This window comes from Elephantulus edwardii, unplaced genomic scaffold (assembly GCF_000299155.1).
Source record: "Elephantulus edwardii isolate Elephantulus edwardi_28Jun2011 unplaced genomic scaffold, EleEdw1.0 scaffold00261, whole genome shotgun sequence".
NCBI lineage: Eukaryota > Metazoa > Chordata > Mammalia > Macroscelidea > Macroscelididae > Elephantulus > Elephantulus edwardii.
The window spans coordinates 2,123,864-2,151,708 of record NW_006400011.1 but is presented as its reverse complement, the minus strand read 5'-3'; the positions used below and the strand labels follow the sequence as shown (position 1 = coordinate 2,151,708).

Here is a 27,845-nt window from a genome sequence, read left to right as displayed (position 1 = left end):
AAGAGGAACACCCTGGGTGAAATGGATTGACTCAGGGACTGCGATATAATGAAGGCAGGTGTGTCAGAGACAATAAGGTTGGCTCATGATAGAGCAAAGTTCAGAGCTGCTGTATAGAGGGTCTTTATGAGTTGCAAGTGACTCAATGGCACATAACAACAACAACACCAACAACTGCAAATGTTTCTGAAAATTAAGTAGGAAAGAGAGAAAAGTAAATGCACAAAAATGTTCAAAGTATTAAATAAAAGTTTTAAGTACAATCATAAAACAATTTAAAATTTACAATAATTTAAAATTTATTTTCTGTTTATTTTTTCAAGGCTCTGCCCTGTCATTTTTAAATGATACACTGTAGAGAAGGTGATCTGTGAAAAATAAAAAAAATAGAAGAAAATGAAGCACATAAGTATACATCAGTGTGAAAATAAAAATATTGTCTTCCCCAAACAAGAGGAACATAATAGCTAGATTAGATAACTTCTAATTAGTTATAACATTCTAAAATATTTTCTACTATATATTTAAGAAAATAAAAGGAGGACCAAAAACCTAGGAAAAAATCTAGCTGGGGACATAACAACATAAAAAAAAAAAAAGAAAAGAAAACTCAATGTTACTGCATAAAACTAAAAAGAGCAAAATAAATGGAAAAACATCATACTTACAGATTGAAAGGTTTATTGTTTATTGTTTGCTAAGTGTCCTCGAGCCAGCTCCATCTCCTCATAACTTGAAGGCAAAAGGAAAGGAAACACTGCTGGACTCTCCATCATCCTCAGAACTGTTGCTGTACTGAGCTCACTGTGTAGTCACAGCATTAGTCCATCTTGATTCTGTACCATGCATGTGCCCGGGTGGCCTAGTGGCAAGAAGCTGTATTGCAAACTCAAAGACACAGTGTGAATCAACCAGCTGCTCTGTGGGAGCAAGACGGGCACTCTCCTCTCATGTGGTTAACTACCTCTGAAAACTCACCTGAGGGTCGGCTATGGATCAGTTCTGACTCTACAGTACAAAGCAACAACAACAACTTTGACGTATATATGAGGCTATTAAAAATATTATGGCTTAGGGAATACTGATGGTCTAGTGGCAAAAAGGTGTGCTGCAATCCTGAAGGTGTGCGGTTTGAATACACCAGATGCTCTGCTGGAGAAAGAGGGGCAATCTCCTCTTGTGCCAGTCGGATCCAGTACGACGGTACTCAACAAGGAAAAAAAAATACGGCTTGATGTCCTCCAAGTGATATCTACATTCTTTAGCACTTTAACGAGGTTATTTTCAGCAGATTTTCCCAGTGCAATATTATGTTTGGTTTCTTTTTTTTTTTTATGTTTGGTTTCTTGACTGCTGTTTCCATGGACCGTGATTGTTGCTCCAAATAAAATTAAATTCCTGGCAGCTTCAATTTTTTTGTTGGTTTATAATGATGTGCTCATTGATCCAGTTGTGAGGATTTTATTGGTTTGTTTTGTTTTGTTTTGTTTTGTTTTTCTCCCCAAGTTGAGGTCTAAGCTATTTTGAAAGCTATAGTCTTTGAGCTTCATCAGCAAGTGCTTTATGTCTTCTCTGTTTTCAGGTAGCAAGATTGTGTTACCTGCATATTGTCCTAATATCACATTCTTCTTCATATAGACTAGCTTCTTAGGTGATTTGTTCATTGTACAGATTGAATAGATACAGGGAAATGATACAATGCTAACACATATCTTATTTTAAACCATGCAGTATCACACTATTTTTTTGAATGTCTTTTTGGTTTAGTACAGATTCTGTGTGAGCACAATTAAGTGTTCTGGAATTTCCATTCTTTGTTATATAATTTGTTATAATCCAGGAAATCAAATGTCTTTACTAGATAAACATTCTTCTAGTATTTTCTGCTTTCAGCCACCCTTTATCTGATTTATCTGTTGGCAGGGAGCTTTGGTGGCATAGTCTATAAGGAGGTGAAATGCTAACCCAGAGATTATGCATCTCTGGCTGTTCAAATCTATCACCTGCTCCATAGGAGAAAGATGGGTAATTTTCTTCCACACAATTAATAGCCATGGAAACCTACTCAGTAAGTTGATTCTGACTCAAGAGAGAAGAGACAGAATTTCTGGGACTTCCATGTCTATGTATTACTTGAATAATTTTTAGCCTATCTTCAGCAAAATTTACTTGCTGTGGTATTAATGCTGTTATTCTAGAATTTCTGCATTTTGTTGGATTGCCTTTCTTTGGAATGTATATATTATATATATTACAGACAATTGGCCAGATAACTGTCTTCCAAATTCTTGGCATAGACAAGTGAGCATGTTCAGAGTTGTATATGTTTTTAAAATATTTCCATTTGTATTCCCTCAGTTACTGGAGACTTGCTTTTTGGCAATGCCTTCAATGAAATGTGAACATCTTTCAATATATGCGAGGACGTTTCATCATCCTCACTTCTAAAAATCATTCTAGCTGTATTTCTTCCAAGATAAATTGATTTGTTTTTCTGTCAATGGGAGGGAAGGAGAATCTCTTACTAAACACACAAGTGTTAATTCTTTTGAGGGTAAAGACATTAGACAATATGGGGATGTCAATACACTATGGCCAAGGTAAATGAAGATGTGAGATACACAACCGTAAAGGATGACATAATAAATGACATAATAACAGATACCATTCTGCAATAATAATTCTCAAATAGCAACAATAATAGCAATCAACTATTTGTGAGTAGTAACAGAAGTAGGTATATATTTTATATCAGAAGCAGACATATATTTTATACAAGTGCATGAGAGTATATGGGGGAGTACACAGAAATAAAAATACGTGTATAGTAGTAGACATTTGTATCTTCATATGGACTGAAAGCATATTCCCATATATAACAGACTCAATACAGGGTATAATTATGGGAACCACTTAGATATATCCAAATAACTCATGATACTGAGTCAACAATAGTTCTCATAAGATATGGACTATAATCTTGAAAGACATCCAGGTCAATTGGTAAAACATAGTTCATAAGTGTTCTTTGTCCTAATTGGCTGATTTCCATCCGGGTTCTTAAAAAACTTGTGAACAACCAACTAAGATACAAGTGTTGTATCTTTCTATCTGGAGCAAAAGAAAGGAATCAAAGGATCAAGAAAGTAAATAATATGTAGTATGTAGTATGGTACATTCACACAATGGAATACTATGCAGCACGCAGAAGCAATGATTTTGTAAATTATTACCTAACTTGGGAGGGACTGGAGTGCATTAGTTTGAATGAACTAACTCAGACCCAAAAGGACTAATATTGTATAGAACCATTATTATAGAATGAGTATAAGGATTCGGGGGCAGGGGGCGGTGGAAGCAGAGGGATGAGGATGTGTTGTACAATTGGATGGGTGGGGGGTGGTGAGGGAAATCAGGAGATCTGTTCTGGGAAACAGTGTATTCAAATTTTGTCAATAAACTAGTATAATTTTTAAAAAGGAGAGGGGAAAAAGAAAAAAAAGTAAGTAGTACAGGATTAATGGACCTCACAAAATACAGCATCTTCTAGCCCGAGATCAGATGAACTTAGATGGTGCTTGGCTGATAATAACATTCTGATTAGGGACAATTGAAGGTCCTTGTTGGAATGGGGGGAAAATATAGAACAAAACTCAAGTCTGTGAACAGCTCAGACTGATTAGACTGACGAGTAAAAGAACCATGAGACCGTGGACCTAAGATACTCTAACTTGGAAAAGGAGCCCTCTTCCCCCCCCCGCCCCCCACCAGATCACCTTTCAGCCAAGTAATAGAATAAATCTGCTAATAGACTAAATGATGACACCTCTGAGAATTGTGCTCCATAGAGCAATTAACTAGATGAGAATTTCCCAGCAACACTCCTTAAAAGCAAAATTAAAAGACAATAAGGCTGTGGACCCTGGAGAGAGAGAAATGGAAAGTATGGAGATGGGGGGAGTAAGGATACATTGTGAGAATGGCAACCAGTGTTATGGAATAGTTGGTGTATAAATTGTTGACTTGGAAACCAATTTGCTATGTAAATTTTCAAGTAAAGCACAATATTTTTTTAAAAAAAGAAAAGATAATGGAGGCATATTAATCATTTTATTGCTGTAAACATAACTCTTTGGAAGTTACAAACTGACTTAAAGAAGCACAGAGACCAAGCGAAGAATACCCAAATTATCTAAACACTTTTAGACTGACTTTAAGAAAAGCACCTTCTTTAAACATCACTGAAAAGGAGTACTAAAGTTTAAAAATTGCTAGTAAGACAGCAGAAGAAACATTGTAGAAGAGTTACAGTTTAAAAATAAAAATGTATAACTCAAACATGACGAAATGGAGAGAGTATAGACAATTAAATGATAGAGTATTCTTTGTTTTAACCTTGTCTCATGAATAATTCCTAGAGTAATTGAATCTTTAGTTATAAACTGAATAGCCTAGAACCGCAAGGCCAATTCCATTTCAGAGGTGCTTGAAATTTGACATAGACTTATGTATTTTAGTGCAATGTAAAGCTGGACTTAAAAAAAAATACTAGAGATCATAAAAAATTTGGAATTTCTTAAATAAGCATGGAAAAAAGTGAGAAAAGCATTTTAAAGTTTGCTGTTTGCTTTGGACATCAAAGGTCTTTGTCAAACAATCAAGTAATTTTGGTCATGACTGTAATGGATTATTGAACCTCTGAAAGTCAGAGTACATGTGTGTTATAACCTGACAATCAAATTTTGGAATAATTTTAGAAATAAATTCTTGGATAGTTGAGGAAAATTGAACAAAGAGAGGGATGTAATTGCTGAATATATAATTAAACATTTTTTGAACATTTCTTTTAATAATAAAAAAAGATGCTAAAAGCTTTATACACTGATGTTGAACAAGTGGCCAGATGGAGACATATAAAACATGAAAAATAGATACTTTCATGTAATTTTTAGCAAATATTTATTTCTATCTGGCAACATGCATATAAGCTAATAATATGTAGCAGTTGTATCTAGAATTCAAGGCCAAACTGGGCTCAGGATGACTTTTTGATTGAGACAGTATTTATGATATATTAGAAAGAGAGTATTTATGATCCTCTAGCTACTTTACAAAATTAGGTATTTTTATAAATATGAAAAATTTTCTTTTCAAATTATATATACATGAGATTAAATTACTATCTCTTATTCCTTTTTTACAAGAGTAAGTTGATTAGAAATTCAGCTTGCATATTGTTTTCAGGCCTGTAGGATGTCAGATTACCAAAGAAGAAGAATGAAACTCTGCCTTAAGACTATTTTGGGAAAATATAACATGCTTAGAATGGTTAGTGTCTTAATCAGGTAATTCTAAAATATGAGATTAAATGGAACATGAAAGTGTGATCCTAAAAGTCACAATTTGATTGGCAAGTTTACTTCCTAGAAGGATTGATGGTTATTACTGCCATTTTATTTTGCATCTGTCATGATTTTGTGGAACCAAATGGTCAAAATAACAATAGTTATTAAAGATGACCACGCTGATATTTATTAGACAACCTAGAAAATATTTGTGGATGACACGGTTATCTTAAGGTTTTTGATAATGCATCTTATCAAAATGACAAGTAAGTTCTCAGTGGTCAGAATTCCCTTGAATTGATTAGGTAATTATTATTTTTTTACTTTCAAATTCCTGGATATAAACACACTCAAAGCCATTTCAATAAATACCCTTTGACTTTATTTCTGAAATAGAAATATTACCCATCATTAGTGAAGTGCAAGAATGGGAGAAAGAAATAATAAAAATAAAGAATCCCTTTGAATGATTTTATTTACACCTCTGCATTTTTTTCCATTATACAGACTATAAAAAATTTATATATCCTACAGAGTTAAAATAAGATGTATATTGTGACTTTCAAAATCCTGACTTCATCTGCTATTAGAAAGAACAAAATAATTCTAGGTAAACAATTCTTCCTCTTCTCCCCAGCTTGTCAAGTGTTAGAAACGAAAGAACCATTCTTAGATTTCACAACACTCGGTGGGAAATTTTAGTTAACTGGAGGAAAAACTTTAAAAGTTACATTTTATTCACAAATCCAGGGTGAAAGGTTTTTCTTTAATTTTCTGATTTTATTTTTTCATATTGTTTTACTTTAGTGAAATTAGTTCATATGAATGTGAATTTTAGAAAAGTGAGAACATTCTTCTACTATGTTGTAGTACATTTACCTGTCTCTAAGAATATCCTGATTCATTTTAGAAACTTTAAGCAGGTATCATGTATACAGCAAATGCACAGAAACAATACATCATAAATAGGACACGACTGAGTTTTGAAGGTAAAAAAATATATTATAATTTGGAAGCTATAAGAGTATGTGTAAACCAAATGGTTATTAACAAATTAAATCAGGAATATAAAACATATACTAGTGGAAACAGTCAGAGGGTGGGATAGACTAGAGAAATGGGTATGTTTAGCCGTGTTTCATCCTAGTCAGTGCAACACTAACTCTGCTAGACGTTCCTGGTTGATCTCTCCAAAATGGGAGCAGAGGATTATTTAAAAAACAAGACAAAACACAGCAAAAAATAAAAACCACAAAACTCAATTAAAACTAATAATAACTACAATGGTATTATTTTAGCACTCAGATTTTTCAACTTGCCTATTAAACGTTTTTCTATATATTCTAAAATCATTTTTAGATCTTCTATTAAAAACAATTCCTGAAAGCTTATCTATACAGTAAGCTTGTTTGAATAATTCAGCTTAAAGAAATAATTTTAACTGACAAGATGTGTAATACAGAGTTGAAAATAAATGAAAATAACACTTGCTAAAACCACATTCTGCAAATAGAGTGCAGTTGCTTCTAGTTATTAGGAAAGTAGTTTACCACTAGTGACAACCACTGTGTCCACCATTATTTTGGCTTCCATTAAGAAGTACACTTCACTGGCTTTGCTTTACTAATCAGAGTCACTGTGGTGAAAGAAGAAACGAGCATGATATTTTGTAAGCTCACCAGTATGCAGTATTCATCAATATTACATCTATCATGAAACCCAACTTAGAAGTGGAAGAGTTCTTGACTCGGGCATTGTCACTTTATCCCAAATTAATCTCATTTAGTGCCACTCCCTATAGCATTAAGGGTGAACTTTATTTTATCTAATGCAATATATGGATTATTGGTGGTGCAGCAGTTAAACATCCAATTGCTAACAGTTGAACTCAACCAGCAGCTCTGTAAGAGTTGACAATCTAGTCCCATAAAGAAAGCTTCTTTAGAAAACCTCAAATTCACTGCCATAGAATTGGGACTGATTAATTATAGCCCCTCCATTCAATTTCCAAGGCTCTATGTAACATAGGAGGATACTGCTCACCTTTCTCCCACGGAGTTTCCTGATAGATTCAACCCACCAGAGGGCCAAAGACTTTGGGCTAGCGGCCAATCCCCTACAGACTATCCCCAAAAGCTTACTGTCTAGGAAACCCTACAGGACACGTCTACTCTGTCATATAGGATCATTATGAGTTGAAGTTGACTCAAGAACATGAAATAATACAGTTACTAAGTAAGGAATGTTCATAGATTGTACATTTGGTTATTTAGTCAGACTTTTTTTTGTTAATTGCTTACTCTCACCTGAAATTTGGATTGGATTTCTATTTACACGACCTGTGAAATTGATAATAAGGCCCTTACCACAAATTTCACATATCCCCACATTGATGGGCACATCTTGTGTGGTTAGTTCTTTTGACTATTGCCTGAGCCATATGGCAGACCAGAACAATTGGGAGAAGAATCATGCCAATTGAAATCTCAAGGCTGGTGTTTGTACATGACTGCTTTTATTTATTCCATGTGCTGGGGGTACACTGGAAGCCAGACAAATATAAAGACCCTGTAGGGCACACAGGCACAAAGAAGACCCTGCCTCAAGTTTTAATTCATGCTCTTCATGTCTTGGTATTGATGTAAGAAAAGAAAAATTTACAAATGCTACAGTCTTCTCTCCCTACAGCAAGGCTTTCCTGTCTTTTTCTCAATCTGGTTTCTTGCCCTGCTCCACAATGACCTTATGGAGCCATGAAAAACATCGTTGGCTTTTTGTATGGTGGGAATTTAATGCAAATCACAGTAACTGTGAAAGACGTGTGCTGGGGACGGTCCTGACTACTTGGTGTATTGCACTGTGCTGTACTTTGTGATCCTACTTCGAGTTGTGCTAGGGGACGCGGACCCGAGGGTCTGGTTAAAGTGATGATCAGAGGAACTCCTCATGTGGCCGATGGTGGCTGTACCTCCCATGCTACTCAGACCCCCACCTCCAGCACCTAGGCTGGTACCGACCAGACCGCCACTACTCATGCCACCACCTCCACTTATCCCACCTGTGCCACTAATTCCAGCTAGGGCAGAACCAGACACAACCCTCTCTGTTACAATCACATTATGGGCATTGGATAACTCAGGGTGCATGCCCAGTGTGCCCATCATGCCAGACGTTGGTCTGATAACTCTTTCGGTCACTACCACATTTGAAGCCTCTCTAGGGTCAGGGATGGTCAAAGAGGTGGGTAGACTTGAACTTGGTGCTATTACCCTCTCTGTCACAATAACGTTTGACCCATCTCTCAGATCAGGCATATCTAACATTCCATGAAAATCAGCCCCAGAGATTGGGCCAACCACTCTCTCTGTCACCACCACATTCGATGCATGTCGATTATCATGGATGTGGACAGAAGGCTTCAGAGTGCCAGTGGTGGTGTAAGACTCCTTCACAGTGACATTACCATAGCCTAGAGGATCAGGGATAGGCACAGGGTGCTGCACCCCAGGTCCTGAGGGATAGGTACTCTCAGAAATTACTGTGGTGGTGCCGAAGTGTGGTGAGATTGGGGGGTGTCCACTTATGATGGGTTCTGTGCTCTGCGGAGGGCAAACTGGTTCAGTACTCTCAGGTGGCCACGAGGTATCAAAGTCTGGATAGGTGTCAACTTCTTTTCCCAGACTGATATCTGCCAGCTTCTTAAATTTAGGCCCAAGTGTATCCAGGAAGCTGTCATCCAAGTCTTCACCAATGAAGCTACAGCAACCCACAGAGCCAGCAGGGGAACCTACACCTTCAATATCATAGATGAGCAAACAGTCATTGGATGGGCGACCTTCATCTTCATCTGCATAGGCAAATGCTTTCTAAATTTACAGAGAAGAGAGAAAATAAATTAATACACAGTATCAACAAAATAGCATTCTTTTGCATTGCTTTTTCTTCTAGAGAATTACAAAAAAGGTTATCTGAAACTAAATTCTGTGATATGCTTGATATAGTTCTAAAACTACTGTATAATTAATTATTAGAGAACATTTGTTGGTAATTAGCTTAACTGTGTTTTGACTTTAAAAATTATTTGGACACAAAAGCATAAGGAAATTACATGAATTGTTTTCTTGGTCCAAATGCACAAAATTTTGTACCTTTTCCTTGTGTAGTTGTTTTGGAATTATTCAGAGTTGTACGTCTTTACCTTTATAGGAATGACTATGATAAGTCTATTGAGATTTATTAAATTTTTCTTTTTATTGAGATTTATTAAATTTTTCTTTTAAAGAAAAACATAAACTTGATTCTGGGTCTACTCATTTTGGATTCAAAATTGAAGATGATCAAAGGCAATATTTAGAAGCAGAATATCCTTCAACTTAAAATGAAAGCCCACACATATGTACACTTATATTTCAGCTTTCTCAGTCATAGTTTCAGATTGCCAACTTTCAGGTCAAAGATAAGAAGTAGCGTAAATATAAAACCAATTCATTGTATCATTCCATTCAAAAGCTGCTTATTGAGTCCTTACTGTTTGTCAAGCACTCTGTTAGGAAGTGGGGTAGAAAGTAATGAAAAAAATCAGATAAAGTCACTCTATAAATAACTTATTGTTATAAAGGTGAAACTGACACAATGTTGACCCTCCAGAGGGTTTTTAATGGCTATAACTTTCACGGGAGGATAATGCCTATCTTTCTTCCTTGGAGCTGTTGGTGGACTTGAGCCATCTGTCTTTGGGTTCCTATACTGAATTCTGTTTCAGAGTATTTAAGGTTTCAGCTTTGACTTATAGGCTTCTGGGAAAAGTGGGTATACCTGTGTTGGTGGGTCCAAGCTGACTCTCATTACCTTAATCACTAGGTCACCAAAGCTTACATTTTATTAGGATAAGGCATGTATTATGTAAGCACACAGAGTTGATTGTCATTATTTGTAGAAGTTAGTTATATAAATTTGCCATGATCATTGGATTACAGAATCCTGAAGCACCACTCCTTGGGGAAATATGGAGTGAAGTGTTTAAGTCCTCTAGGAAGAGGAAACTGTCAGCCCAAGAATTTTGAGGCAAGAAAGTGCTTTTCAAGGAAATAATGTTCATACAAAGAGCAAAAGACATGGATATCAAATGTTCTTATAAAGGTCAGTAACAGATCTCTTATTAAATCTACTTATTACTGTTTGAAAGATTTATTTGATAACTTTTCCTTTGAAAATGTTAGCTATTATGAAAATGATTAGGGAAATAGGGAGCTCTGGTGCTTAGGGATAAGGAGCTGCCAACCCTAAGTCCTGCAGTTCAAACCCATCAGCTATTCTTCAGGAGAAAGATGGGAAAGTCTCCTCTTATGCAATTTATTACCTTTGAAAGCTCACTGGAGGCTCCCCTATGGGACGGTGCATAGTAATAACATTTTAAAGATTTATTTGATTTTTTTTTCTTCCAAATACTAAGTACCATCTAAATGATTAGGGGAATAGATGACAATATTTTAGATCAAAACGGAGAAGATAAAAAAAAATACACTTTCAATTGGTATTGTAGACAAGAGCTTTAGGAGACTTGCTTATTACATGGTATGCACATTATCCCTCAGCCACGAGTATGCCTGGGGATGGCAAAGTTGATTTAGTTACTGCTTCTTCTCTAGACTTCATGTTTTTGTTTTTGTTTTGTTTTCTTTTTTAATTTAATTTTTTTAAAATATTTTGTGTGTGTACCGTCAAATCGGGTCTGACTGGTACAGGAGGAGATTGCCCCTCCTTCTCCAGCAGAGCATCTGGTGGATTTGAACTTTGTGCCTCTGGGATTGCAGTGCAGCTTCTTGCCACTAGGCCACTAGACTTCATGTTTTTTTTTAACAGGTCCTACAGTAGGTTCTTGGAGTGTTCTAGAAGTATATGTACTATCACTATTAAGCCTGCTCTTATTTCATGTCTATTAGACCCCTGGAAAAAAGCCCTACCACAGGGAACTCTGCTGGCTTACTGGAAAGAAGCTGTGCTGATGGCATGTGGTTCAAATCCCCCAGTTTCTCTGTGGGATAAAGATGGGCAATCTCCTCCCTCTTATTAAAACTGTCTCTGAGTGCTTGCTTCGGCAGCACATACACTGAAATTGGAACGATACAGAGAAGATCAGCAAGAAGAAAAAGAAAAAAAAAAATTTTAAAAAAAGCTGTCTCTGAAAATTTGCCAGAGGGTCAGCTATGGGTTTGTTCCAACTTGACAGTAAACAACAACAACAACATTGTAATAAACAACAACAACATTGTAATGGTTAAGCTCTTGCTGTGAATTGATAGGTTATCTGTTCAAATCTACCAGCCACTCTATAGGAGAAAAAATGCAGCAGTCTGCTTCTGCAAAGATTTACAGGCTATTTGAAAATTTAGGGAGAAGAAGTACTACCCTGTTCTCCTGAGTCAATAAGAGTTGGAATTTGACTCAAAAACAATGGTTTTGCTTTAAGAGATGGAAGCAACCCATGTGCCCACCAATAAGCGAATGGATAGAAAACCTATGGTATACCCACACAGAATACTACACAGCATTGAAAAACAGTGAAATAGTAAAACATCAGACTACATAAGGGAGCCTTGAGGACATTATGCCAAGTGACATAACTCAGTCACAAAAGAAAAAAATACTGCCTAACACCACTGTTATAAAAAAGGACAGACATGAGGGGGTTGCGGAGAGAATGGGGAAAGAGTAGACAGTGAACATGGGATTAGAACAGACGAGAGGAAGAACTGTCTGAAAGGAATATATGATTATGCATTATATGAATGAGAACAATCTGAAATAATAAACAATAGGTGCATTGTGAGGTGGGTTTCGGGAGGGGGAAGAAGAGTGGGGTGGAGAAATATGCAACAGTGAATAAATAAAAGAAAAAAACCAAAAACAAATCCCAAACAGCAAAAACTCCCCCAATAGTTTTGCTTTGATGTGCCTGTTGCTGATTTAGGCATGAGGACAATAGTAACAGTGACCCAAATTAGGATATTTCAGCAATATATTTAAAACAATATTTGATCAAGTACTAGAGATATACAAAAAAAGAAAATGGAATTTTTTAAAACGGAATTTTACACTGGTTTACCTACAAGAACAGTATTTTCTTTACTTTTTTAAAAAATTAATTTTAATGAAAGTTTAGAGAGACTTAGGGTTTCCAGTCATTCATGGTTGCAATTTTCTGCCTACCCACCCCCTCTACTCCCAGTTCACTCTTCTCTTTGAAAAGAAAGAAAAGCTCTTTCAGCGTTATGCAATGCCTCCCCCCCACCCAAGTCCACTCCACCATGCAGCCTTCACTCTGGACTCCTGTCAAGACAATAATACCTTTAAAGTGACTTAACACTAAAAACCTTGGAGCCAGTGATTATTGGAACTAAGTCAATCTTGAAAGATGAGTAGAAATTTATGAAAGAGGTGTGAAAACAAACAACATCCTAGGAGTGACAGGGAGTGCTGGGGAAAGTGCTAAGGAGTTACTCAAGTAAACACAAAGGGAGTTTAACTCTACCAGCAGCTATAAGAGAGAAAGAATGACAATCTTCTCCTGTGCTATTTACAGATTCCTGAAAACCCACTGCAGAGTCGTCTGAAGGTTGGTTGTGTCTTGAAAGCAGTGAGTTTTTTTGAGAAGAGATATAACCTAAACAGATGTGGAGGTGAACAAGGGGACGATCACTGGCAAAGGCAGTTCATTGTGAGGGATAGTTAGAGATGTGGAGGGAAGGAATCAATTTAGGAATATTTTTTGCTTGCCATGTTGAGGAGTTTGGACTTCATTACTTGGACAGAGAAGAGCTGGGGTGAAATTGACAGTTTTTAAAAAGAGGAAGAAAGTGGTCAGGTCAGAGTTTTTGAAATATTCTTCACCAAGAATATTATCTGTTGCAGGTGAAGACTAGAGCCTAGAATGTAGGCAGGAGACTCCTCGCCAAATTCCCTAAAAAATGGTGAGACCCTCCAGTGTAAATGAGGATGGAAAGGAAAAGAGGTGGTTAGAGACCTTACCTGACAGAAGTAACTCTCCATGAAATTCATATTCAGTCCTCCTTCTCTACATTCCCTCATGGAATTTCTTCTCAATGTTCCAGAATAGTCTTGGCATATCTCAGGCATTGCAGATGTCTTAACTCCATTTGTTACTTCAAATCCTGACGTTCTTTCTCCTCCTCCCAGATCTTGCATTTCTCTTCCACAATACTCATTTGTATAAACTCCTGAAAGTGTTGATCACATTCAGTTTATGTTCTCTAGTACATTGTAAACAGAAACTAGTAATTTATTTTAATGTTTGATTTATTTGGATAAGGACAGAGTAGTGAACACGAAAGTAAATACAATGAAGATGACATATATAGAAAGAAGGCATACAAGTGACTTTGAATTTAAATACTTTGGTTAAGAAGTTAATTTGTAAATGTTTACGGAGAGTTTACTATATATGGTATTTTGGGAAATAACATAGAAGTGACAAAAATATTTTCCCTAGTTTTATTTAAAATTTTTGTCAAGTAGGAAGGAGAATATTTAGATTTTCACAAGTGAAAAATGATCTGCCTATCTCACTTACTACTAGTACTATTATTAGAAGGTATTATTAGAAGCAATGTCTGACCAGCAGAAGAAAGCTTGAGTACCACTGGCATTCAGGGAAGAAACTATGGTGAAGGGAAAGGTTTACATGAAGAATCTCGGATTTTCCCCTTGGATCTGTAGGATGAACAAAAGATGGTCATAATATTCACATCTGTTGTTACTAGGTGGAGTCAAGTATATAGAGACTCAATGAACCACAGAGTTTATCCCGTGACATTGTCTTCATTTCGGACACATTTGTGCCCATTCCTGAAGTCACCGAGTCAACTCATCTTGTTGAGGGTCTTCCTCTCTTTCGTTGACCCTTTACCCTTCAGAGTAGGCGAGATAAAAATGCTAACCTGACCAATAGAAGGGGGAAGGGAGAATGTTCACAACGACCTTATTATTTTAATGTCTTTGAGTTTAGTCATATTTGTTCTTTCAGAGTTCTGTGAGAATTTCTGGAGACCTTGCTAAAGACTTGGACACTAACTGAAAGGTTGGTAGTTTGGCTCTACCTATTAGCTTCTTGGGAGAAAGACTTGGCAATCCACTCCCAAGAGATCAGAGCCACTGAAAATCCCAAGGATGTAGCTCTACTCTGAAAAACACGGGGCTGTCATGACTTGGAATCAACTCAATGGTAACTGATTTGGCTTCTGTTTTTCCTGCCCTCGTGTCCCTTTTGGCACTTTGAATGGTGAAGATAATCAATAAAAGCTTGTGGACTAAATGAAGGGGTAAAAAGAAAAACAAAACAGAGGTCAGAGGTAAATGCTTGTGAGTGTGATGATATGACAAGAAGAGAGATTGAGTGTTAATGAACAGGGAGCTAGAAGAGTTGTGAGTTCTGCTTTTGAGTTGAGAGTGTCCTGGCGTCATTAATAAAATATAGACAACAGAAGAAGGAAAATGTTTAAAGAGGGGCCCACCCCTGTCCATGGGATAAAGTTCAATTCTACAAGTGATAAACACCCCTCATATGTCACATTTTAAAGGGTTTACTCATGACAAAAGTGCTGATTACTAGCTTGAAAAAGAATAAAAGAGCAAATAATCATTAAAGTTCATAAAATTTGAATAAAGTGAGAAGCAGACTCAAACCTCACTCAGTAAATGAACACACATCTATTTCAATTGGGCTGTACTTCTGAAAACCCTTTGAAGGGTCAACAATGAGCTGGTTCTGAGAGTTGAGTTTAATTCCAATTAGCGTTTTTGTGTAAATAACATTTCCTGTATCAGACAAAAAGCCTTGGCTACAACTGACTTACAGATATGCTCAGGTATTTCTCTCCTATTTACGGAAGTCCAGGTAGGCTTCTTCTGAACATTTAATTCGAGAGGTGGTTACTTAAAAAGCAACAATACTTCAATTAAAAAAAAGGTAAGATAAACAAAATGTGACAAGATGCTTGTTAGCCATTTGTGTTGTTAAAAAGAAAACAACACCACAGATTTTCTTACCTGTGTTGTCAAGGCATTCAATCATATTTCCATTCTCAGGTAATATTTGTGGCACACAGATGGTGGTCAAATCCTAAAAGAGAGGAAATGTTTTCTTGTTTGTAAAAGATCTCTCCATCCCCTAACCCCTTTTAATCTATTGGTTTGTCCTCAAATTCTCAGGATTATGACTTCAAATATTCAGAAATGCACTGGAAACCTAAACCTCATGCATCACGCCTTCCCTGGTTACTTCCAGTTAATTTTAATGCCCTTTGATTCTTCTTAAGTTTTCCTCAGCTATTCCAGGGAAAAAAAATAGCATACATGGTGAAATGATTGCTAACAGCTTGGTTCATGTGTTTCAGACCAAGTTCACACACTACCAATGTGTGTATTTTATAGCTTTGCACTTACTCTGAGTTCAGGCTGTGGTCCTTCCACTGCCCAGGAATGAATCGCTCCATCAGAACATTCGGGAACAGGCTCGAAACCAGCTCCAACACCTGGAGCCCCTCCACAGTCACAACAGAGCAGCAAAAATGGAACCACTGGAGGTGGAAGGATTGAAATAGCAAAGTTAGCAGTGGACCCATATGAATAAAAGAGCATTCTTTTAAAATTTGAGTCCTTAAGGTAATGCTAAAGTTTGATACTAAAGAAAATTTCAGGAAGAAAATGTAATAATGATCGGACACCAAAATAAATGTGTACTCCAGTTTCTGAAGTCAATTTCCATTCGCTGCGTTTAGATTGCTACTTTGGTGGTGCAATGTTTAGACTCTCAGCTGCTCAGCTGCTAACTCAAAGGATGACAATTTAATCACCAAGTGACTTTGAAATAGGAAGAGTTGGGGGAGCTCTGGTGGCCTAGTGGCAAGAAGGTGCACTGCAATCCCAGAGATATGCGGTTCGAATTCACCAGATGCTCTGCCGGAGAAGGGGGGGCAATCTCCTCCTGTACCAGTCAAATATTGTTTGACAGTACACACACACAAAATAATAAAATTAAAAAAATATAAAAAAATACAAATAGGAAGAGTTATAATCTACATCTATAACAACCAAGAAAATCTAATAGAATATTTCCAAACTCTTCACAAGTAAAACATAGGCTTAATGGCATACCTAACAGCAACATTGAAGTTACAAAGGGTATTATACTATTCAAACGGCTAAGTCTTCCCATTCCCCTGTTCCTTGTAATTCTTAAATTATTCAAGGAAAAAATAAGGCTGGAAAGGCCATGCAATTAGTTTGTACATTCATACTTCCATCTCTTTTGTCTTATTTATGTTTCACCTTTATAAATGCTCTCTTTCTATTTTAATGGTACAATCTTATTCATGGGTACAAACAAATATTCTATGAGGCTATTCTTAAAACCCCCGCTGTGTGTGTCCTAGATTGAATATGTCTATGTGTTGATAAAATGTGGAAGTTATGTTATGATCGGATAAACTAAACAGTTGTTAGAGAATCAAGAGTGGAACACGACATTCCTTAATCCCTGATTTGTGGCCTGTGGTATCTTTTCTATTACTAGAGAGAAAATAGGGACAGTGAGCTGAGAGGGGCAAGATCTGGCAACCGTCAAGGAAAAACGACCGGAATTGGAGTGTGTCTTTTTGTATCCTGTGCAAAGAACATCCTCACAGGGGAAGGACAAGGCATATGTATATTTCCAAGGAATGCAGAACCTACAGAAGTTGAAGAAAACAAGGATTTTCCTCTCCAACCAATAGAAAGAGTGGGCCTTCGGCTAGAGCTGGTACCCTGAATTCAGACTTGTTGTCTCCTGAACTGTAATAGATTTCTGCTTGTTGTAGGCACTTATTGTGGCATCTCTGTCACAGTAGCACTAGTACTTAAGACAACATGCATATGATTTCTCTGCACAGATAGGGAACATCACCAAATCAGTTCTTATTCATAGCAGTTCTTTGTGTTAGAAGAGAACTGCCTCGTTCCCCTCCCTGGATTTTTTCCTGGCTGGAAGCAAGCTGACTGCAGGCTTTTCTTTGGTGGCACCAGTGAGTAGGGTTGAACTTGCAACCTTTTAATCAGTGGTCAAGCTTTGACTTTCATCAGCGGTTAAATCATTGGTGCCAGCTTTAGGTCTATTCTCACAAAGCCAGAGTCATTGGTGTCATGTCAGAACCAGCACAGAGCTGATACTCTTGTGGCTTTGTCAGAGTTTGCAGATCAAAGAGGAGGAGATTGCCTATCTTTGTCCCCCAGAGAAGCTGGTGGATTTGAAACACCAGAGCTTGGCCTGTCAACTTGCAGTGCTGCTCGAAGGACCTCACCACCAGATACTCTAATGTGCACTGTTATTGTCGTTGTATGCCATTACGTTGGAACCGACCATTAAGTTGGAAGCTGATCCCCAGCAGGTTTTTAGAGGCAGTAAATTGCACAGAAGGAGATTGCCAATCCTTCTCCCCTGGGGCAGCTGGTGGATTAGAACTGTGTGCCTTCAGGATTGCAGTGTACAGTTCTTAGCACTAGGCCACCAGATTTCCTGACTGTGACAAATCTATCTATGTATGGTATTTTTTTGGTCATCATCAAAGAAGTAAGTATTAATTGTTTCAGAGATTACAAAATTTAGCATCAGAAAGGTTAAGCAACCTTTTGAAAGCCCAAGACAATCCCATTTAGAAGCTTTAAATGCAGGCTAACTTGACAATTCTTGTCCCTCTAGGGTCTGGGTCCAAATATTTTTAGTCTCATCTTACACTATACTGCCATGTCTGTCTTTTGTTTTTTCCATATTTGAAATCTTTTATTTCAATAGATTGCTTTTACAGAACTCATCAGTCAAGCTCTTACTCTGAATTTGCTTCCCTGTAGCCTTTTATGAATGTTTCAATCTTTTCTGTTTGCCTACTTCTCCCAAATAGAGATTTGACCTGGTCTCTGGTTAAAGCACTTTTCTAATTTCATTGAATTTTGTAAAATACACTTTATCAAAGGTTTTTTTTTGAGAACTTGTGTGCTTCTCCACAACTTTCCCTCTATAAACGTGATTTTTAAAGTACTTACATCCTAAGACCAAGAATCCCATGATGAGTAGTCCAATGCCAGCACCGCCAAAATGCACGTTATCTTCAGGATTTTGTCTGTCAGCTCCACCGGCATTTTCATTGTTATCATACCCTGAATTGGACCCATCGTTGTTGGAATAGTCCGTTGAAGTATAATCCCCATTGGAGGAAGTACTGGTATCACCTCCACCTCCACCTCCACCTTCAGTTCCGCTTCCGCCTCCACCTCCACCTCCACCTCCGCCACCACCTCCAGTATTAGGATCGCTGGGATCGGTACTGGTACTTGTGCCACCTCCCTCTCTCCAGCCACCAGAACCATCAAATTCAATAACGATTGTACCAGTGCAAGTTCTCTGAGCAGCATCTGTAAAAAAGTTCAAAACAGAAGATATGTTTTACTAATTCAGTTGAGCAACACAGAATTATTTTCCTTTTACACCAATATTTATTTCAGTTTCTTTATTTCTATCAAGTCAGTAGCTTCCCTAATTATCCCTTGTCTATAATTGTTTTTGTTTTGTTTGTTTATATCAGATTACTATGAATGTAGGAAGCTCTGGTGAGCTAGTCAGGGAGAAGTCGTGTTGCCAACTTCAGGGTGAGTGGTTCCAATCCACCAGCTCCTCAAAGGGAGAAAGATGGGCGATCTCCTCCCGTGTGATTGATTTACAACCTCTGAAAACCCACTGGGGGGGGACCTGGGGGGATGGGTATCATCTATGAGTCAATTCCTACAAGACAGCAATGAATTTGGGGCTAGAGTTTGTCTATCAATATTGACGCTTCCCTACCCCTCAACTGCCCCATGATAAGAAACGCAAATTGTAAATTTTACAAGGTCTACTGGCAACAGTTGGTTTTGAAATATTTGCCCACTTCTCTGTACCTTAAAGCTAGAGTTTGATTGATACTTTATTCTTTCATTTTTAGTGGCAATTTGATTCCGCTTCCACCTTGAGTTTTTGTTTATCTCCTCTCTTTTACAGGATGTCAGTTTTTTAACAGAATAGCCAGCCATTTCTACACAGGTCTCCTATGATGAAACTGTATCTCAAGCTCATAACTAACTTATGTTGTTGTTGTTATGTGGCACCGAGTCACCTACATAGCAACCCTATGTACAACAGCCCTAAATTCTGCCCTATCCTGTGCCAATCTCACCATCTCTGACACACCTACCCCCACTACCCCAGTCACTGAATCAATCCACCTCATAGAGGGTCTTCCTCTTCTGCACTGTCCCTCCACTCTCCAAAGCATGACATCATTTTCCAAGGACTGGTCCCTCCTTTCAACTTGTCCAAAGTATGTCAGACGAAGTTTCAGAATCCTTACCTCTAGGGAGCAGCCCAGTTTCACTCTCTCCAGGACAAATCTGTTTGTTTTCATAGCAGTCCATGTTATATTCAATACTTTTCTCCAACACCACAGCTCAAAGGCATCAATTTTCCTTCTATCATCCCTAGTCATTGTCCAACTCTCTGAAGCATAACAAGTGAATTGCAGAGACCATGGCATGTATCAGGCGCACCTTAGTTTCCAGACTGACATCTTTGCACTTCAGCACTTTAGAGAGGTCTCTAACCACTGACTTTCCCATCATAATACGTCTTTTAATTTCCTGGCTGCTGGTGCCAAGAGTGTTGACTGTGGATCCAAGCAAACCAAAACTGTGAACAATCTCAATCTCTTCAGCATCCATTATGATGTTGCCAATTGGCCCAGTGGTAGGAATCTTTGTTTTCTTGATAATGAGTCTCAATCCATACTGAAGACAGCGGTCCCTGACTTTCCACAGCAAGTGCTTCAGGTCCTCCTCAGTTTCAGCAAGCAGGGTTGTGTCATCTGCATAGCACAGATTGTTGATGATTCTTCCTCCAATCCTGATGCCACATTTCTTCTCAAAGAGCCCAGCCTCCTGGATAACCTGTTCTGCATAAAGATTGAAAAGGTGTGGAGACAGGATATAGCCCTGGCATACACCCTTCCCAGTTTTGAACCATGCAGTGTTTCCTTGCTCTGTTCTGATGACTGCCTCCTGGTCCAAGTATAGGTTTTACATTAGCACGATCAAGTGTTCTGGGATTCCCATTCTTCTGAGAGTTAGATCCACACAGTTAAATGCCTTTGCGTAATCAATGAAACAAAGATAGACATTCTGGTACTTCTTGCTTTCAGCTAAAATCCATCTAACATCAGCTACAATATCCCTAGTACCACAGCCCCTTCTAAACCCAGCCTGCACTTCTGGCAGTTCTCTGTTGATGTGCTGTTCCAGTTGTTTTTGGTTAATCTTCAGCAAAATCTTGCTTGCATGAGATATTAATGATGTTGTTCGGTAATTTCCACATTCTGTGGGATCACCTTTCTTTGGAATGGGAACAAAAAGAGATCTCTTCCATTCAATTGGCCAAGTGGTAGTGCTCCAGGTTTCTTGGCACAACTTGGTGAGCACATCCAGGACAGCATCTGTTAGTTAAAATATGTCCCTCGGTATACCATCAATTCCTGGGGCCTTATTCTCAGCCAATTCTTTCCAAGCAGTCTGAACTTCCTCCTTTATCACCATAGGCTCTTGCTCATGCGTTGTTTCATTAAATTCATCTGTGTCTGCCAATTCCTTATGGTATAATGACTCTGTATACTCTTTACATCTTCTTTTAATACTTTCAGGATCACTCAATATTCTGCCCAAAGCATCCTTAAGTATTGCAACTTGAGGCTTGAAATTCCTCTTCAGTTCTAACTTATTGGAGACATAACTGAGCTTTTAATTTCTCATAGTAATGAGGAATATTATTTTTGTTTAACAAGCTAATATCCAAATTTAATTTTTACCCTGTCCTTTAAAGTTTCAATACATTAATATTTTTGTTGACAAAGGAGAGGGGTGTGTATTGTATATATTTTGTAAGTGCTTATTTAATCAACCAACCAACCTGTATTTTAAAAGCAGATTTTAGTGGAACCATGCACTGCCAACCCAAAAGTGTATGGTTCAAATCTACTAGCTGCTCTGTGGTAGAAAAATGAGCAATCAACTCCCATGTGTTTTATTCCCTTTGAAAACCTGAGGGAAGGTCAATTTCTGGCTTGAAGGTACATAGTCACAGTAATAACATAAAAGATAGCACATAAAAATACATCCAACTTTAGATAAGCAGTGAAGCTGCAATATTAACTGCAAAAGGGGAAAAGTGAGATTTTTGGAATGATGAAAATATTTCACAAGGATAGAGAGGCAGGCAGGCAGGCAGATAGATAGACAGATAATACATATGTCAAAATTCACCAAGCTGTTGAGAGAGATGCAAATCAAGACAACTATGAGATATCATCTCACCCCAGTAAGACTAGCAAAATTTAACAGAACAGCAAGCAACAAATAAATGCTGGTGAGGTTGTGGAGAGACTGGAACCCTTATTCACTGTTGGTGGGAGTGTAAAATGGTGCAACCACCATGGAAAGCGATGTGGCGCTTTCTCAAAAATTTGCAAATAGAGATACCATTTGACCCAGCAATTCCACTACTGGGAATATACCCTAAAGAGACCATAAATGACCTCCAAGTAGATATATGCATACCCATGTTTATTGTGGCTTTGTTTACAATAAGGAGTTGGAAACAACCTAAGTGCCCATCAACAAACAAATGGGTAGAGAAGCTGTGGTATATTCGCACAATGGAATATTATGCTGCATTGAAAAACAAGGAACTCATGCAATATTATTCAAAATGGTTGACCCTGGAGGACATGATGCTGAGTGAGGTATCTCAGTCACAAAGGGAAAAATGCCATGGTGCCACTGTTGTAGAATGAGGCTGACCTCAGGGTGGGGGTAAGACTGAGAAAAACTGGATGAATTATGTTTACTGCATTGAAGTCTATGGGGGAGAGAATAGTTTAAAAGTATTATATTTTAGGGCATTATGTTTATCATAAGAGTACGGAATGAGGGTTGCAGAGTGGATTATATTTGGGGTTGAGGGTGGGGGATGTGCGGGGGAAATTGTGTACCAATGAGGGAGTTTTTCTTTTGCTTTTCAAGGAAAGGAGTTAACGGTGGGGGGGGGGGAAGGCGGGGAGGGGAGAAGGGTGCAACAATGAATGAATGGAATTCCAAAATCTCTGTAGATGTTCATTGAAGTGAAAAAGAAATAACTTAATTAATAAAAAAAAACTTGAAAAGAAAAAAAAAATTCACCAAACTGGATCTTTAAGATGCTTGTCTTTTGTTGCATGAAAATTATACCTTGATAGAATTGAATAAGAAACACATTTGAATCTGCATTTGTGCATTTAGCATATTAAAAATACCATTTCAAGTTAGCAAGTAATTATTTCTTCTACAAATAAAAGAAATTTAACCAAAATTTACTACTTGTGGAAAGGTAATAAAAAAGACATTTAAATGATAAAAAATTTCCACATCATTGTTAAAAACACACTTCTGCAACCATTCACCTTATATAAATAAATAATAGTTCATATAAATTTAATGAACATTATTTTAACGAGCCTTGAACATTGCTTTTATAGTTTTCATGCAGTTTTTCAAAATCTATTCTCTAACATTTTCTTTACAGGGATTCATTTGTCACATCAACACTATTTACTTTAAAAAAAATTAAATGTGTGGTAATCTATGATTAGAAATTTTTCACTGCATAAAAGGCACAATATTAAAAGTTCAAGGTATGATTTTCTTTCACTCCTTCAGAGACAAGATTTCCAGAATCTAGCACCAACTCTTGGAAAGTTTACTCATTTGTATGTATTATCATTAACCCTGAAATTTGTCCCAACATTGAGACTCTGGCTGAAATTTTGTGGGACAGATTAAGGCTTTACTAATGTAGGAATGGTCTTAATAGGAATATTATCTATTAGTCCATGCAGTTATTATTTTGATGTGATTTTTTGTGTGTGAATTCATTTTAAAAAATTCATGTTAACTTCCCCCCCCCCCATATTGATGATTTGAAACTATGGTAGGTTGCTAAAAATGTTAACATTTTGAATCTTCAAATCCTTTAAATATGATGCATTTCTTATCTACAAAGATGGTGATTTCAAATATCATCATATCAATTTTAAAAGGAAATCTGAGTGATAATACTTTTTTTCAAAGTTGGCAGGAAAGCAGCCAGGAAATCAAAAGACAAATTGCATTGGGAAAGTCTGCTGTCAGTTACCTCTCTAGAATACTGAAGAGCAACGATACTAGTCTGGAGAATAAGGTGTGCCTGATCCTGGGCATTTCTTTGCAATTACTTGTTATGTGTAAGAAAACTAGAAAATGACTAGGGATGATAGAAGGAGAATTGATGCCTTTGAGTCGTGGTGCTGGAGAAAAATATTGAATATACAATGGTCTGCTAGGAGTACAAATAGGTTCGTCCTACAGAAGGTGAGACCAGGCTGCTCCTTGGAGACGAGGATTCTGAAGCTACTTCTTACATACTTCGGACATGTTGCAAGGAGGGGGTAGTCCTTGCACAGGAACATCATGCTTGGAAGGGTGGCGGGACAATAAAGTTGGCTCAGGGTAGAGCAGGATTCAGAGCTGTCATACATAGGGTCATTAAGAGTGACAAGCAACTTGATGACACATAACAACAACAACATGTTACAAAATGCCACTACTTTTGTCTGTAAACTCAGGTAATTTAAAGCTACATTTTGTTTAGATAGAAGAGAAGTAACATTTTTAAAATATTTTGCTCAAATACAAGGGAAGAGAAATATCTTGTATATGACTATGGCCCTTTAAAGATATCAAAATACCCAATTTTCACAAGATATCACTTAACTCTTATATTAACCTAACTGTTGCTAGTAATATGATTTATTGGATTTCTTTTATAGTGCGAATAGGTGATAGCATATATAATTAGGAAAATATGTAATTGTAGAAATAAGCAATACAAAGCCAAAACACAAACTCAAATCCTTAATAGCAATACTCAAGGATAATCCCTATTTATATTTTTAAGTATTATCTCTTGGCCTTATTGACAGTGCACAATTTTTGCTTATTTCTTTATGTTAATATGGATATGTTCATGTGACTCTTATAATTTTATGTTTTAACTTTAATAGCCTTTCTTGTTTTGATAAACTTTTCATTTGTATAATGTCAAAAGGGTAGGTGATTTTATATCAAGTGCACTATGATTTACATTACTCAGATACCTATTATATTTTTAATGTTACTTTCAATATTTTATTATTAAAGACAATTCTATAATTAATGTGTTTTGTTCATTCAGCTTTGTAGATTTAGGTCTTTTTCACAAGGACAGACTACCAGAAGTAGAATTATTAGGTAAAAATATAGAAATGATTTTGTTTGAGGGGCTTGGTTTTATTTCCATTGTTAAGATGTAAGATCTATTATCTGACAGCCTTGTAGATGTAATCACTACATGGCTTCTTAAAAAAAAAGAATAAAAATATCCTAAAAGCATATGGGATAGATCACATCTAATAATTGCCAGCAAAAGGTAGTATTTCCTGAGGACTAAAAGGGAGATTTGTATTTGAGAAAGCGGCAGTTAATTGCAAGGTTAGCAGTTGAAACCCATCAGCCACTCTTCAGGAGAAGGTTGGGCTGTATCCTCTCACAAAGATGTAGAGTTTCCAGAAGGGAGCCTCTAAATTTACAAACTCTAACCAGAATAGAAGGAGAATTGACGCCTTTGAGCTGTCTGTGGTGCTGGAGAAGAGTATTGAATGTACCATGGACTGCCAAGAAAACGAACAGATTCATCGTAGGGAGGGTTAAACCAGGCTGCTCCTTGGAGGCAAGGATTCTGGGGCTTCGCCTGACATACTTTGGACATGTTGTAAGGAGAGACAGGTCTTAAGACAGGGACATCATGCTGGGTAGAGTAGAGGGACAGCTCAGGAGGGGAAGACCCTCTTGTGAGGTGGATTGATTCAGTGACTGGGGTAATTGGGATGGTTGTGTCAGAGCCAATGAGATTGGCATAGGATAGAGCACGGTTTAGGGCTGTTGTACATAGGGTCGCTATGAGTCGCAAATGACTTGACGCCACATAACAACAACAACCACAACCAGAATATTACCATCAAGTCATTTCTGCTTCATGCTGTTGTCAGATGCTGCTCAGTCGAATACAACTCATAGCTATAATGTGAACAACAGATCTGAACCCTGTCCTATCCGGTGCCATCCTCATTTCTGATATACTCAAGCCTGTTGCTACAGTACTCATAGAGACGCTCAGTTGGGATTTTGAGACTATACATCTTTTTTGGGAGGAGACCACCCACCTTCCTCCCACAGAGTGCCTGGTGGATTTGAAAAGCTTCTTTTTTGATTATATGCACTATGCCACTAGGTATTCTTCATTGTTATGGGTTGTCCAATCAGAATGGATGTAAATTTCTTTGCACAATGTTCTTGTTTTGTGGAGTCAGAACCAACTCATAGCTGACCCTTAAGTGGGTTTTCAGAGGCTATAATTTCACAGGAGGAGATTGTCCATTTTTTCTACCATGGAGTAATTGATGGATTTGAACCGGGTGTCTCTGAGGTGGTAGTGCAGCTTCTTAGCACTAGGGCAAAAAAGCTACTTTCTTTAGTGACTGTTATTTGTTGTTATGTGCCGTCGAGTCACCTGTGACTCATAGTGACCCTGTGAACAAAAGCCCTAAACCCTGCTCTACCCTGTGCCAATCTCACTGTCTCTGACATACCTACCCCCTTTACCCTAGTCACTGAATCAATCCATTGAAGGTCTTCCTCTCCTGCGCTGTCCCTCCATTCCCCCAAGCATGATGTCTGTCTCCAAGGACTGTCCTTTCAACATGTCCAGAGCATGTCTGACGAAGCTTCAGAATCCTTGCCTCCAAGGAGCAGCCCGGTTTCACCCTCTGTAGGACAAACCCATTTGTACTCCTAGCAGTCCACAGTATAGTCAATACTTTTCTCTGGCACCACAGCTCAAAGGCATCAATTCTCCTTCTATCATTCCTAGTCATTGTCTGGCTTTCTGATGCATAGCAAGTAATTACAAAGACTATGGCCTGGATCAGGCCTACTTTACTTTTGTTGGTTTTAAAAATTAATTCAAGCACGCTACTTCCTTTTTTCTTAACTCAAAGGTGACAATTTTTTTTAAATACATAAAAGTAAATTAAGTTGGTTTTTAATGCAAATATTGTAAAATGAATATTAACAGTATAGTTTCACAATACAGTTAAAAAATTTTGGTTAGTGATGTCAGAGGTCACATTTATTGAATGTCAGTACTCTTCTAAATGCTTGTTAGTACCACTGAGTTAGAACAGACCCATCGCTGACCCTCTGGCAGGTTATCAGAGGCACTTAATTGGCTAAGAGAAGATTGTCCATCCTTCTCCTGGGAGCAGCTGGTAGATTTGAACAGCTTGCTTTTAGGAATACAGCACGTCTTCTTACCATTAAGGCCACTCCATTGGTGGTGGAGTTCAATGCCACCGTGTAAGTATCATAGAGACCTTATGAACAGCAGATCTGAACCCTTTACTATTCTGTGCCATTCTTATAATTTCTAACACACTGGAGCCCATTGCTGCAGTCACTGTCTCAAGCCATCTGGTTGAAGCTCTTCATCTCCTTCTCTAACCCTCCACCTTTCTGAGCATAACTCTATTGTTGTTGTTGTGAATCTTAGGAACTGACCCATAGCTGACTTTCTGGTGGTTTTCAGAGGCAGTTAATTGAATGGGAGAAAATTGCCCATCCTTATCCCATAGAGCAGCTGGTGGGATTCAAAGCACAATCTTTCAGGATTGCAGCACAACTTCTTGAAACCAATCTGCCAGAGCTTCCTCAGTTAGTTTTCCTAAATCTGTGTCGTTACTATTGTTCATGTTACAGAAGAGAAGGTCAACACAGAGATGTGTTAAGTTGCTTATTTAGGTGGCTGTAGCTGATATGTGATGCTATAAGATATCAATGTAGTCTTATCCTAGAACTCTTGATATTAGCCACGAAATTATACTACCTCCCATAATGTTAAAGAGCTGGATATTACAGTGCCCAATAAAGCAGATTTTTTTTCTTTGAGAAAGTTTCATCTCAAAATAGTGAAGAGAATTAAAAAAAAATTTCGCCTCTTAGTATATCGCTTCCTTAAGAGAAGGAAAACGTTAAATTGATTGATTTCTTACCATCTATAGATAGAATTGTTCCTTGATATTTCCCCCCAAGCATTTCATATTGTTGTCTGGTTATTTTATCTACCAAAGTAATCATGCCTGTTCTTGAATCAACAGCTATCAGGTTGCCTGGATTACTTCCCATTACGTATCTGTGTTTTAAAGAAAACAATACAAATCAATGTCATGTACTTAACAAATAATTTTAAATATATTTTTCAATCATAAC

The 27,845-nt window shown here is 37.5% G+C and overlaps 1 protein-coding gene across 2 annotated transcripts in view; it reads right to left on the bottom strand.

Moving 5' to 3' along the window:
* Positions 1–8,185: 8,185 nt before the first annotated feature.
* Positions 8,186–27,845, bottom strand: part of DSG1 (desmoglein 1) — a 45,202-nt gene continuing 25,542 nt past the window's right edge. Inside the window, exons 10-16 of one of the 2 annotated variants that reach the window (XM_006899552.1) lie at positions 27,629–27,768; positions 18,753–18,806; positions 18,438–18,665; positions 15,807–15,940; positions 15,411–15,483; positions 13,374–13,582; positions 8,186–9,211 (exon numbers count right to left, since the gene is read on the bottom strand). In XM_006899552.1, coding sequence (XP_006899614.1) covers positions 8,186–9,211; positions 13,374–13,582; positions 15,411–15,483; positions 15,807–15,940; positions 18,438–18,665; positions 18,753–18,806; positions 27,629–27,768 — 1,864 coding nt within the window. Of the gene's footprint in view, positions 9,212–13,373; positions 13,583–15,410; positions 15,484–15,806; positions 15,941–18,437; positions 18,807–27,628; positions 27,769–27,845 lie in introns of both variants that reach the window. The other variant, XM_006899551.1, reaches the window with a different exon arrangement.